Source organism: Nannobrachium achirus (genome assembly GCF_963921795.1).
Source record: "Nannobrachium achirus genome assembly, chromosome: 22".
NCBI lineage: Eukaryota > Metazoa > Chordata > Actinopteri > Myctophiformes > Myctophidae > Nannobrachium > Nannobrachium achirus.
Genome location: NC_137829.1, coordinates 13066986 through 13080795, shown reverse-complemented (window position 1 = coordinate 13080795; position 13810 = coordinate 13066986). Strand labels below are relative to the sequence as shown.

General features: G+C 42.0%; 1 protein-coding gene across 1 annotated transcript; it reads right to left on the bottom strand.

Annotated features, from left to right (window-relative positions):
• Positions 1 to 462: 462 nt before the first annotated feature.
• hspbap1 (hspb associated protein 1) lies at positions 463 to 13396 on the bottom strand. Its single transcript, XM_080753314.1, has 8 exons — positions 13367 to 13396; positions 11737 to 11938; positions 10157 to 10341; positions 8560 to 8696; positions 6122 to 6293; positions 4205 to 4288; positions 3580 to 3690; positions 463 to 1736 (listed from the first exon to the last, which is right to left on the bottom strand). Exons 2-8 carry the CDS (start codon positions 11933 to 11935, stop codon positions 1137 to 1139), a joined length of 1488 nt encoding a protein of 495 aa, XP_080609440.1. The 5' UTR covers positions 11936 to 11938; positions 13367 to 13396; the 3' UTR covers positions 463 to 1136.
• Between the last annotated feature and the right edge of the window lie 414 nt (positions 13397 to 13810).

Sequence of the window (13810 nt, the reverse complement as noted above, 5' to 3'; positions counted from 1 at the left end):
CACAATACTTGATAAAAAGGAAAAGTATAATTATTTACGTCTTTTATAATTCTGGGAGACATTTTTGTACTGTTGAAAGTATTCAATAAAAATGTTAATTGTTTTGCCATTAGTACATGCATATTTTCTTTCTGAATTAATATCTGATCACTATTCCCCTGTAGTATACCAACATGAACCATTCCAGCCAAGATCATTATTTTTCATATTTGAATTAACGATTAGAGTGTGTAAGCATCAGGCCTCAGCAGTTTGTCATAGCTCAGTGAGTAAAACCCCCCAAAACAAATGCAATCCATGTAAAGACATTGTTAGAGGAGAGAACGATGAACAACAAAACGATGAACAACAAAGTATAACTCAGGCTTTAGCCATTGCATTCCCTTCTCAAAGATCCATGACATCCAATGTGAAAACACAACAGTACTGGACCTACCATATCTATCACTCTTTAGACAGCCTTCATCAATCACCAAACCAATGTGATCGGGACTCATTGGCTATTTTCCCAAATACTCTTTATCAAATGACAGGAATGTTTATCAGGAAATTAATGTCATCTTATATTACTAAGACGAGGTTAGTACTAGATTGATTTTGAGCCGTCATTTCCTTCACCATCTGGTGAATAACACAGGATTACTGAGTGCAGGAAAACAAATCATGAGGACTGTATGAGGCACAGATGGAGTCAGTCGTTGCATTTTACTTGTTTACGGCTGAGACCGGCTGGAACTAGATTTATCTCAAGAACTTCTTGATAGACCAGACTAGAGGCCAGAGACTGAGCGTTAATCACTTGAACCCTAGCTTCCCTATTCTATAGAGCATTAGCCAAAACATATCAGATCTAAAAGCTCACAACGGATCTCATTGCAACACATGTAGATCAGATTTTTGGCGAAGAGATTTGATGTAGAGGGGGAAAAAGTGTGAGTACCGAGCCGACCCCAGTCAAGTTTACGTATAGAGGTTTTACGTTTTTAATCATTGTGTCCCCAGTCTCCCCACCCACAGTTGATGGCTGATATGGTAAATAATAATGTGAAGAATATACCCTGCTTGTAATTGTGACAAATGACATCCTCAAGTTGATACTCTTTATAAATGGGTCTATCTGTTCTTGAATAAAAAAGTTAAGTTGCTGTGGTCATACTGTGACCTTGCCTCTGCTTATCCAGCAAAAGCTCAGTGACACGAGCGATGACATCAGGATGCACCAGACAATCTATCAAGTCATTGGTGGTGATTGAGAATTGGGGACTGTCAGTGGAATATACGGCGTCACCATCCTCTGCCTTTTCAGCTGCCCTGTGTTCTTGAGTCCTGTTTTCATGGCCACGTGCCCTACATTCCTGCGTCTCGCACTGGAGTCGGCCAGCGGGTGCCGGCCTGCTGGTCTGCGCTCCATCTGGGCCCACGGTGCAGTCTGCGGATGGCTGGCCTGGCTGTGGTTCAGCCGCACAGAGCTTCAGAGGACTCGTCGTCCCGCTTCCTTTGTGTGAATCCACGTGATCACGGGGCACCGGGATGAGATGAGGCCCGAATGGGACAGCAGAGGACGACGCAGTGTCCGCCCCGGACGAGCCGCTGTTCTTTTTCTCCACCCCGCTGGAGTCCCGCTTGACGCCAAAGTGGTGTTCGCTGCGCTGCCCGCACCTCTCCCTTTCCATACGGGCCTGCACTGCCAGGTTCACATAATGCATGTTCTCGTCATGGGACGCCACTCTGTCCTCCTGTTACAATATCACAGAGGTTATTATTATAGTAGCATACTTCAGTATTCCTGTTTACATCAAATTCACGTTGTTTATGTTTAATCCCAAGTTGACATAAACTATACCCTTGTGAAAGCACATAAACCATACCGGCAAAGCATAACAGCTTTGGTGGTAACTAGATATTTTGTGAAAAAGTGCAACATTTTTAAATATATTTGAAAAAGTTGGCTGTGTTAAATATTTCTATTTGAGAAGATCTAACAACATTTTTCAAAAATAGCTGATCTATAAGCTCATAATGCGTTCTAACACAGCATGTTGTGAACTTCTCGATCTGCTATTTTTGAAAACTTGATCAAATTGGAGATCGGGACCCATTGGCTGCATAACTGCGATATGCTGATCGTAAAACACAAAGTCAAATAATAGCCTGTATATCAGCCAAAAAGATAGATCATTGGGACATATCTTTCTAAACTGAAAGCTTCTTCTAAATTGAAAGCTGTCTGTTAAGGGTCCACCGTCACACTGGTGGGAAACCGCCTAGCTTGGAAAGAATCCAAGCATTCAATCGTTGACACTGAGAAAGCATCTAGGTTAAGTCTGTGTTCAGTCTCTCCACACAGCCGGGGCTTTACACTTTCTCTGGAGTCTTGCCAAGTGGGAGGAACAGCTTCCTCTGATCTGTGCCTCTATATGGCACCTCAGGCTCTGACTGTACTGCAAATACCGCTCTCCCCTGGAGGAGGAACGGATGTGTGAGTTCTGTGTGGTAGAAGCTACCAGGCTACAAGTCTTTAGTCAGGGAATGAAGAAAGTGAGACTTTGTCTGCATGTGGATCTGTCAACCCATTCAGTTTTTAGCTGTGACCGCGCAGCAAGTATAAGCCACCCTGTCAGTCCAAAATGTTAAGGCTGGCAAACTCAAGGCTGGTTGCAGCTTCTTACAGCATAGCTCCTCAGAGACGAGCTGTCGACTAGAAGCACATGTTTTTGTACTTGACTGAGGTGTCAGGTGTTGCAGTGTTTCTGGGACTACGTCCCCTTTTGGCCAATAGAACTTCATGATCCATTAACCCATGCAGTTTTTCAATACCTGGGCTCAATATACAGTATATTATAAACCTTTTAGTAGTTATGTTAATCCATTTATAAACAGATGTGCATTTTCATGACAGGCCCTGCCCTCTGCCACACCCCCTTATGGCCAATCAGTGTGAAAAATGTATAAGCTCCAGGATCAACTTTGCAACCAAGATTTGTACATATCTGTTCATAACGGCTTCAAGATATCCTGCTAACAGACAATACAAGGCAGATAAATAGATGGACAGATGGCGTGATAACATTACCTCCTTGGCAGAGTTAAGCAGAGGTATTATTAACACATTTGATGCCTGTTCTTTTTTTGTCCAGAAATTCGGGTTCTGTGCCATATGTCCGTCAATTGATCTATTAATTGTTTTATATCTATATCTACTCATGAAGCCTGGAGTTATGCAGGAACTCAGTTTCCCATGATGCTTTTGGCAGTTGTGGGCATCCGCATATTCACTTCCGGGTTCACTTCAATGGAACAGGGATGCAGATAAAATGCAACTACTACAGATTGTGTCGATCGCCGGGTAACGCTTTTTTTCAACGGGACGTAACTATGCAGCAGACGGTAATAATATTTTGTCTTTTCTGGGTGAAAGTGAACATTTGATGATACAGTGGAGTGAATTTACACAACGTGGACACGCTCGTGGCTTCCGTGGGTCTTCAAAATAAGGTACAATCAATAAGGAGCAATGCTGACAAGGTCTACCGACCTGAATGAATAAATACCAAGAAAGCTGTTATGTTAAATAGCTACCTCGGTGGGGTTGAGCCACTTGTCAGTGTTGTCGCTGCCAGGCGTGGTTTTCAGGGCACAGACAACGGCTTTGGTCACGGCCTCGCCCACTCTGGCCTCATCATCCACCTCCTGTCCAGGAAGAGGAAAGTCGAGTGAAAAAGCACACCCTCCCTCCTAAAGATTAGAAGTCCAGAAATGAAACCAATATGTAGTCTGGGCAGGGACTGCTGGGGTGTCTGTGACCTTGCAGACAAGGCTAGAGAGTGACCTGCCTTCTGAATAGATAGTTGTCTAGCGCCAACGGGGGTTTATACCTTGTTGTGCAGACACACTCATCATTATGACGGGAGTATCTCCTACTCCCATGGCTGTTTATTACTCAAAGCTTGAAGGAGTCATCATCATAGAGCACTAAGGTGGTGACCACACTGAGACGTTGTGTCACTAGAAACGCAAACATGTTTTTCTAGCAATTTTTGGACACGCATAAAAGTTTAAATGTTCTCAACGTTTAACCCAGAGTCAGGGACATGGGGACATTTGCCAGAGTGTTTCTGAAGTGTCAGCGCATGTAGCGACGTGTCTCAGTGGGATTGTGCCCTAAATGCAAATCGGATTTTGGACCAATTCTTGACCAACTCACCAACTCAATCCAGGTGTTGACACTGACTGTGACGGAATCGACTGACTCCACATAGTGCCACCAGTGTCTGGGGACAAACAGCACCTGAGGAGAAAGAACCAATAAGGATTTAAATGTCACATTACTACTATGGTCCATACTCCATAACCCAGAGACAGTTGTCATTTGTTTAGCGCATTTTAGTGTGTATATATTGAGGGTATGCGCGTGACATCATCATCATACCTGGAAGTTATGCGGGGACGCCTACTGAGTGGCAAAAAAACTACATTCTGGCCTTGACATCCCATACATCCGAACAGAAAAGTCCATTGCCATTCACTTTATGCATGGGATAATCTAAGTCCCCAGAAGTTTTTCTTTTATGCTTGGGAAGTACATTCTGTACTGTAGTTACAGGGAACATCCACATGATGGCAGCATGTGTCCTTTTCCACACAGACTGACTGTCAGTGAGTGGTTCAGCCATTCATAAAGTCTCCCATTGTAAAAGACATATTGATTTCTGGTCCCTCGGCTGTCCTAATTAATTCATGCCCAGCAACTTGGCCAGAGAGGAGGAATGCTGCATGATGGGGTTGAGTTGCTTATGCCTACAGCATATCTCTTAATATCTGGTTTGTAAAGTTGATGTGTACTGTGGCAGTTTCTCAGCCTCTAACAGGTGACATATTGCTTTGTGCTGATACGGGGCGACTGGGACAGGTGTGAGCTTATTACAACACAGATGAAATGGCAGTCGTAAGAGAGATGGTGTTGAGAGACCAGGTCCAGGCCTCTAAATACTGACATCACAGCAGTTGCCTATCATTCAGAATCAGACAATGCTTTGTTCATCAGTGTTTTGTATGAATGACCTCTCCAGTGCTTTATACTATTTCACTAATTTGACCACATGTACCCTAGTGTCCCTATTCACAACATATCATAATATGCAAACATTCTACAAAAATAGGTGAACATTCCACAGATGTATTAGCTCACAACACGGCTCGTGGCAAAGCTTTAGATCTTAGAGATTGGCTATTCTCGGCAAAGAGATTCAGTGTTGAGGGAAAAAAGGTGAGGACCGAGTATAGATCCTTGGGGGAGCCTGGTCAATTAATGATATATATTGTAAGTGGTTAACCACTCATATAGTCTACGAGAGGTCAGCAGGGTACACTTCTGTTTTCTCCCCTCAGACAATTTGTGCAGAAACTCGCTGACAGTTGTGCTTGGCTGTGCTGATAGGAGGGTGTTTAGTACGCTTCTGGGATCTAGTGCCAGCAGATAGTGAGCGAGATGGATGGCTAATTGCTCTGTCACTGTTTTGACTCTTGAAGAGCAAGGGAGAGCACTGCTGGAATCTGAACAAGGCTGAGAGAGAGAGAGAGGGGGTTGTCAAGAGGAATAGACGAGGGTGAGTGGAATACATAAAGAAAGCCCTGCCGAGTGACTTCGAGTAAATCAGATTGACTGACATTTGAATAACAGTTAGCTGAGGCCATTTCTTTGTAATCATAGCAGACACTTTTGACAGCACCATACCTCATTTACAACTTGCTTATCACACTCAATCAGCGCTGACCCGGTTCTGAGAAGGAGCAGACAGGGTGAATTTGAATGAAGTGCCTGTCGATCTATTGGCCTAGTCTTGACGTCAACCTGCTAACATGCCACTAGATGCCTAAAATTGGATAGAGCTTACTTTAAGAGCATAGGGTCTGCAAAAGCCAGTGTATTTCCTGAAAGTATCTTACTGAAAGTGCCAGAATTGATTGGGAACAGCAGGGTCCTAAAATCCAAGTGAAGCAAATGCTCATGAATCAGTGAATCAGTAGGTGAACAGTAGAAATTAGCAATTTAAAACACTTGAGTGCATCATATTTTTGACAGGGCTAAAACGTGCAATTCCTTAGGAGAAATTGTACTGACCTGTCCAGGGTGCAGAGTGCAGACATGAGCTCTGGCCGTCCTGAAGGCAGGGCATTTCTTGAGGTCTGGTCGCAGAACGTCTACCTGGCTGAAGACACTGGACTCCTCATACGGAATCCGGGTTGGGTACAAACGTGCCGTGTCATCAGGTGGGAACAGGTGCCAACGTTTCCTCCATTAAATACAGAAAAACACAAATATGACAGCAGGATACAAAGCCAAAATGGAATTATAGTGAGGTAATCACATAGGCCAGCACCTTGGTAGAAGTTTAACTTCCTGTATCTTCTATAGCAGGGGTTCTCAAACCTTTTTAGACCGTGACCCCCAACATGAACATATCTGAACTGAGGACCCCCACCCTGACAAGCACTCTCTACCATTTGGACATTTCATCATACTGTCAGTGAAAACCTAAAATAACAAAAATACCTGACCTACAAGCTCACAAGATGTGGCTATTTCCGCAATAATGACTTATGACAAAGCATAAATAGAAAACAAAAATAATAAAGTAGGGCTGTCACGATTACAAATTTAAAATGACGATTAATCGTCACACAAATAATTGCGATTAACGATTTAATTGTTATGAATACACAAAACGTTATTTCTGTTTGCCATTTGAGCTTCATAATCACAAACTGCACAGGCAGATTACTGACATCTATTGAATGCTTTAACCAGTGAAAAATAGCAGATATACAAGCTCACAGCGCGGCGAGCTTGTAGATCTGCTATTTTTGAAAAAAGTTGTGAAAACGTGTGCAAATCTTTGAATATATGTATTTTCAAAGCGAACGTTTGTAAATCAAATTTTGCTTCTGGGGTGGTCCCTGGAACTAGATATTTTGAGATGGGGGTCCGTGGCCAAATAAATATCATTTTGGGGGTCCTTCACATGAAAAGGTTTGAGCACCAGTGACATAGTAGTCTCTCAAGAACAGACTAACTGAGCTCCAGTTAAGAGAAAATGACCTTTTCTTTGACGATGGCTGGCCAGATTGCTGACATAGAAACATAGGGTTTTTCAAAAAACTTTAGAAGGATTCAAAAGACACTCAATCGGGTCAAAATTCAAATTTTCACGATTTTTCAAAAATAGCAGATCTACAAGCTCGCAGCGCGGCACCGAGCCTATTGGGCATAAAGATCTGCCCAATGTGCACTCCCAACATTACTTCTGAGACTACTACATTCAATCCCTGGCTTAGATACTGTGCACACCCCTCGGGCACAGGACTAGTATTTAATCATTTTATACTTTAAAAACGTCTCTTGAAAATAGCTTTAGTGACTCCTTCTGCTATTTCTGCAATTTTTCCACATTTTTCAACATGGGAACGATTATGCAAAATAATTATTATCTCAATAATTGCGATTAGACGATTATGTAGAATAAAGTCTGCACACTCAATCATGCTCCAAAGTTAGAATGTTTTAGGTTTCCACCATTGGACGTGTTGTTTGAAATATGGAGATACAAGGTTTCTGACCAACATCTACAGTGTTATGAAAGGATATATGGCAAATGATAAAATCTAGAAAGGGTATTTTTCTGATAGTGTGAATGTACTGTACGTGTTATTCAAGACTGCAGGAATTCAATCCTTGATAAAAAAGGAGGGTACACTCAGCGGTGAAGTTCATTCAAAGTTCAACTGATTTTCCGTCGTTACAAAAGCCTCAATCGACAGCCTGTTATATTTTCACAGATTGGAAGCGTCAGACACCCGGTGGACACATTTCTTCCTTCCAATTCAGATCACCTCCAAATGAAAGAGCTCGAGACCCAATTACAAGAGGGGAGATAAAATCGTTGGCCACTTGGGTAAGCAGCGGAGACAGATAAGATACAAAGGGACCTTTTATCTCTTTGTCATAGACCCACTACGTTCCACAATGGAGTCTGTGCCTCCTCTCTCAATGGCATCTCAGCTCCCATCTCCATCACCTCAACTCTTGTCTTGCTGTAATGAAAGGGGGTGGGGAGAGGGTGCCAGAAATGACTGTCTTTGTCCGAGGCTATGGGCAAAAACCACACTCTGTGCCCAAGTGGCTCAGTCAGTTGTGCTCTTTGCTCTCTCTCGCTCTCTCTCTCTCTCCCTCTCTCTCTCTCTCTCTCTCTCTCCCCATCAGTCATTGAAGGAAATAGCACTCACAGCGCTCCCTCTCCATCACGGCTGATGGAGAGGGAGGAGCTTGTCTCTCAGAGCGCTGTCCATGTTAGGAGAGAGGTGAATGGATGGCAGGCAGGGACAGTTCCATCATTTGCGGCCACTTTTGTCTGTCCCTACACTTCCTCAACTCCTGCTTTATTCGTACCCATAGACTGAATGCACTGTGAAAGATTAATGGGCACTGCCAAGCGGGTGTGACGAGGTCAGGCCACAGTGTTTCACACAAGTCTGAGGTCACACGTCCACGTCTGTTCTTACCTTCCTTGCACCTGCAGCACCAGGTTGCAACCATAAGAATCTAGATGACACGGAGTGTTGGCTCCTTCTGTTCCAATCCACAGGGTGCTCTCTCTTCCGTTGCGTCCCAGGAAGCCAAAGTCGGACCACACTATATCCTGCAAGTTGCACAGTGGTGAGACGAACATTTGCCTTGCGTTGCATGTTGAAAATACTTTTACATTGTTTAATGTATTTATTAAAACTTTTAAATGCAATTAACATGCATTATTCTGATAGAGTATGGTATAAAATAATAGATAGACAAACTGATGGGATCGGTTTAAGTTCACCATGTTAAACGTATTACAGTAGAATAGGTGGACGTGTGGGTGGAAAACTGAACACTGTAACAGACAATGTTGTGATAGTGTGATACAGTATGTAACACTCCACAAAGCTCGGGTGGGAACAGTTTCTGATATTCTTCCAAGCTGTATCACGATACACGATCTTATCATGATTCTAGAGCTTCAGCCTATTCCTTTTGATCACATGTAACAATGACTAAGTGGATGTATGACTTGTAAAAATGTGAGTGATCAAATAAACTAAACTCAACTAAACTCAACTAAACTTTTGGGAGGTCTAAATTGACCCTTACAAGTACTGTATGTAACTCTGACAGTATACAAATGAAACCAAATTGCAGGTCCATTTGGTTTCATTTGTATCAGAGTTAAGGGAAGACCTTGACATTTATCTCTGTATTAACAACTCAGCAGGATTTTATATAAGGCTCCCTCGTTGTCACAATATATACGATATATCTCTGAAAAGGAATATTATACACCCCTACACCATCACATACTGTACCTACATCCCCGTTTTCACAAGCTTCCTTGACAATGTCAATTACATGTAACCAGTAGAGAACCTTACGGAGTAACTGCATGTCTACGGGCTCTTTCTTCAAACACTGGGTGTCAATCACTCACTGTCAGAGTAGCAGCACACAAATCAGGTATTCTCCGCAGCATTCTGGATAATGAGGCCATTAGCATAATAACAATATAATTCAGGCCGCTGTAAATGACAGTCTGGACAATCTAGCCTTCAGGCAGCATTTTATATTGCGCTATTCACAATTTAAAAAGGTGCTGCCTGCCTTCTCAGTGACATGGGGTTTATAGCAGACCTGTAAAAATGCTCTCAATAGGAATTTATTATCACTGTGAACGTATTAACAAAAACGTGTGGCAGTGGCTTGGGACACGAACTGACTTTTAAGCCTCAGATAAAAGAGAACAGGGGTAAAAAATACCTTAATGAATTTTAATCAAGGTGTTTTTTTTAAATCAGCAAACATGACAGGACATTCCTACTTCCTAGTGTCACAATACTAGCCATTAACAGAAAATATAAAATACATCCTGACAATGGATTAATCCTAATTATCTACAGAGTAGGGAAAAGAAACTATAAATGTATCTATCCGACCCTCAAAAGCTAAACAAGTGACTAAATAAGGAAGCACTCTTCAGGAGGTGAAATGGTTGCTAAATCACAGAAGCTACTTTAGTTTGAAATAAATAATACATTTAAATAAATACATTTGTGATTATCAGGGTTAATTAACCTCAAACATGGAAGGCCGATCTTGGAACAGCAAAGCGATGTACTTGTAGTCGGCATAGGCCCAGTATTCTGAGGAGGGATAATCACAGAACGGCCCAATATCTGACCCAGGCAGGCCATTGGACCAGCTTAGGAACTGACCCAGTTGTGCTTCCACATAGGAGCATTGTGTTTCAAACAGGGGCGCTGGTAGGAAGAGAGACACACAGAAAGAGGGATATGATTACAATGAACATAAATGCTTAAACAATTCAATTATCCTGTGTTGAAATCAATGAAGACTGCATATCAGGATAACCCCACACTATATTATCATGGTGGTGACATATAATTATATTTTAAACACTGGTGGATTTTATGGTGTGAATAAATCATTGTTCGACCCATTTCCCTTTTTCCCCCCTTGCGTCGAAACCCTGGTTTGGTGATGAGATTTATATTTCGGTCAGATGCCGCAGCAATAAAAATGGATTTAGCAGTGTAATTAGCTGGCTTTTGGTAGAGCGCATGTTTTCTGTTATTTACCGCAGAATTAACAATTCATTACTACTGCCAGGAAGTCATAATACACTGGCAACAAAAGACAAACCCAATGGCCCTGACATGCTAGCCAACATGGGTTGGTTGACTTAATCTAATTTGTCACTTTGAGAGAATGACTTACAGAAGATGACATCTAATTATTGTGTGTTGTCTGGAGACTGTTTGAGATCACAGCAAAGCCCTTAAAAGCTCAGTATAGGGAAGTGATGTGGACATCAAAAAATAAATAAAAAGGCAAATCCTTCATTGCTGGAAATGTCCCAAAAAGTAGTAATAGTAAAGAATAGATACAAATTAATAAATACAATTATTATTTTTACAAAAAATAACCTAGAGTGTAGGGAATTAGGATGTATGGTGGCTCACTGAACTTCTATTTTGGGTACAGAGGTTGAGTAAAGAATGAACATTGTATGGTTTCTGGTGGTCATTTGTCATGCTGGCTCACTTGGTTGAGCATGGTAATTGCAACACCAAGATTATACACTCTGTCCTTGCTGGGGCTGTATCCCAAACATGAATGGGCTCTCTGATCTGTGACGGCTCGGGATAAAAGCATCTGTTTAACTGCCACCGGGACAATTCTATGCATTGAATTAGCGGCATTCCTTCAAATGTGAAACATGAAGCTGTGGGGAATTTCAGGGCACCTGGACTACCTTGTGTGTTTGTTGAGCCATTGGGTGAAAAAAGTTTAATTTTCATAATGTATGTATGTACAATACAAATTAGATACAAGCAGTGGACTGGGGTCAATTTGCTTTGCAGTTTCCAGTCTAGAGCAGATACAGGAATGGTCTGTCGTCTGTGTGTGTGTGTGTGTGTGTGTGTGTGTGTGTGTGTGTGTGTGTGTGTGTGTGTGTGTGTGTGTGTGTAAAAGACCAGAAATAGTGGGCAGACTCTACTGGATCTGAGCCCTAAACACAAGTTACACAACACGGGAGGCCTACTATGGAAAGCCTTGTGATATCAGATTATATAAACAGCATCATGGCCCCCAAAAATGACACAATTTTTGTTGTTGTTTAGTGGTCTTACTGTTAGTCTCATCTTTTCTTCCAAGTCTGAATCTGATGACCTTGTCACCGAGGCAACCTGACAGGTGGTCTGCTGTCCAGTGGCGAACAGGCCAATTACACGTCATGTCGGTGAAGACTGCGGGCTGATGTAAACCACCCAGAATCCCATGGGCCTCTTCTGGGCCAAAGGGCTTCGTGGTTTTGGCTGTGGTGGTCATGGCCTAATTAACATACAAACGGTGGGTTGTGTCACAGGAGGCTTGGGTTACAGGTAGGGATGGGACGATATGAAAATTTCATATCGCGATTATTGTGATTTACGATATTATCGCGATAATCAAAATATCCCCAACATCCATTCTCCTGGGGTGGAATATTTACCAAAGAATAGCAGATCTACAAGCTCACAACACGTCACGTTGTGAGCTATTTTTTGGCTAGAGATTTGGTAGAGTAAAAAAAAATGTATCAAGTACGTATATTATTAGTACATTTTACCAATAGAGGGTTTAAGTGGTACCGGATAATATGCAGCTCGGCAAATAAAAGGTGAATTGATCCCAGTGCATGACGGAGGACGATTTCACCATAAATTAAATCTCCACGATATGATTATTGTGAGTGTTTTTTATCACGATAAACGCTAATATCGCTTATCGTCCCATCCCTAGTTACAGGTGCAGTTAATAAGCAACAGCTAGTGTGACTTCATTGGTCCTCCCAGGTCTGTCTGTGGCACAGAAGGTTATGAATTCAATTATAGAGGCATAGATAGCATGTGACTTTTCCCTGTCTTTACTTTACAAAACAATAAATATATATATTTTAAACCCAATCAGTTCCCAGCAGGCAGCAGTTATAGTCCACTGGACTGGAGTAGTGTGATGGTGATGGTTTGACTGCAGAAAGACATAGCCCTCGTCTCTCACTGTATTTTGGTTTGGTAGACACTAGACAGGATGTTTTTGGGCTTCCAAAAAACAAACCCTGGAAAACACCACAGCGAGAGTGCAATGTGTTTTTGCAGGTAAACACCCACCACCACCACCACACTGCTCAAGTGGCTGATACTCCTGGTGTAGAGAGCAATGATAGTAAAAAAAAAAAGAAATACATACATATTGTTATAATGTTATGTAAACACAGGGCAAAGTTAGCTGAGAACATGTATCAGAATGCTAGGCAGGTAGGCACACTGTCTGTTTGCAAGGAATATGTGCTATGTACAGTACCCGCCATATATTATAGAAAATACTTAATACGTGTGGGTACATGCATATATATTTAGCTACTGCTACTCTGATGATCATTATTATCAAGGCTAGTATTATACAACCTTAAGATTTACTTAAACTCTTTGATTGATTGAACACTTTATTAACAGTTTGCAGAGACATGTACAGGGAAATACATTTCAAAGGTCTGCTAAAAGGATTTGTTTTCTTCATGAAAGCTTATGGCTTGTTTCTATTGGGGTCCTGTGTACACTACTCAATTAATCGAAATCTCTGACAATTATACACAGTATATGGATTGTTGTTTAGCCCTTATTTGCGTAAAAATGCTCTTAAACATTTGGCAAAAGCAAGGTTCGCAGAGTAGCCTGTGGACTGGGAGGTTACAAGTCACAAGTTGAGGGGGAAACTCACCTTTTAGCACACGTGCTGTATGGCGAGAGAAGACGAGAGGAAGTAAACAAACGTCACGTGAACGCGTGTCTTTCTCCGCCCGCGCTGAAAGTCACTCCATTTTGGCCCCGTTGCTGTTGAACACAAACCCATTCAAGTCAACGCCACAAAGGAACCAAAATGGTGGACGATGGAACACCAGTTTCAAAAAACGGAGAGCCACTTCCGCCTTGTCTGAACCTTGTTTTCAGCAGTACCCGTGGAAAGCTTGGTTTCTATTTACTAGAGCTCAAATTCGGTATGGAGCCCGCCTACTGACTGTATCCGGTAATTTGCAAACACACAATTCAATTCAAATGAGCTTTATTGGCATGAGAAAACATACGTTTACATTGTCAAAGCAAGTCAAAATACAATCAACATTAATAACAGTTGAAAATTAGAAAGCGTGGCTCACACACGTAA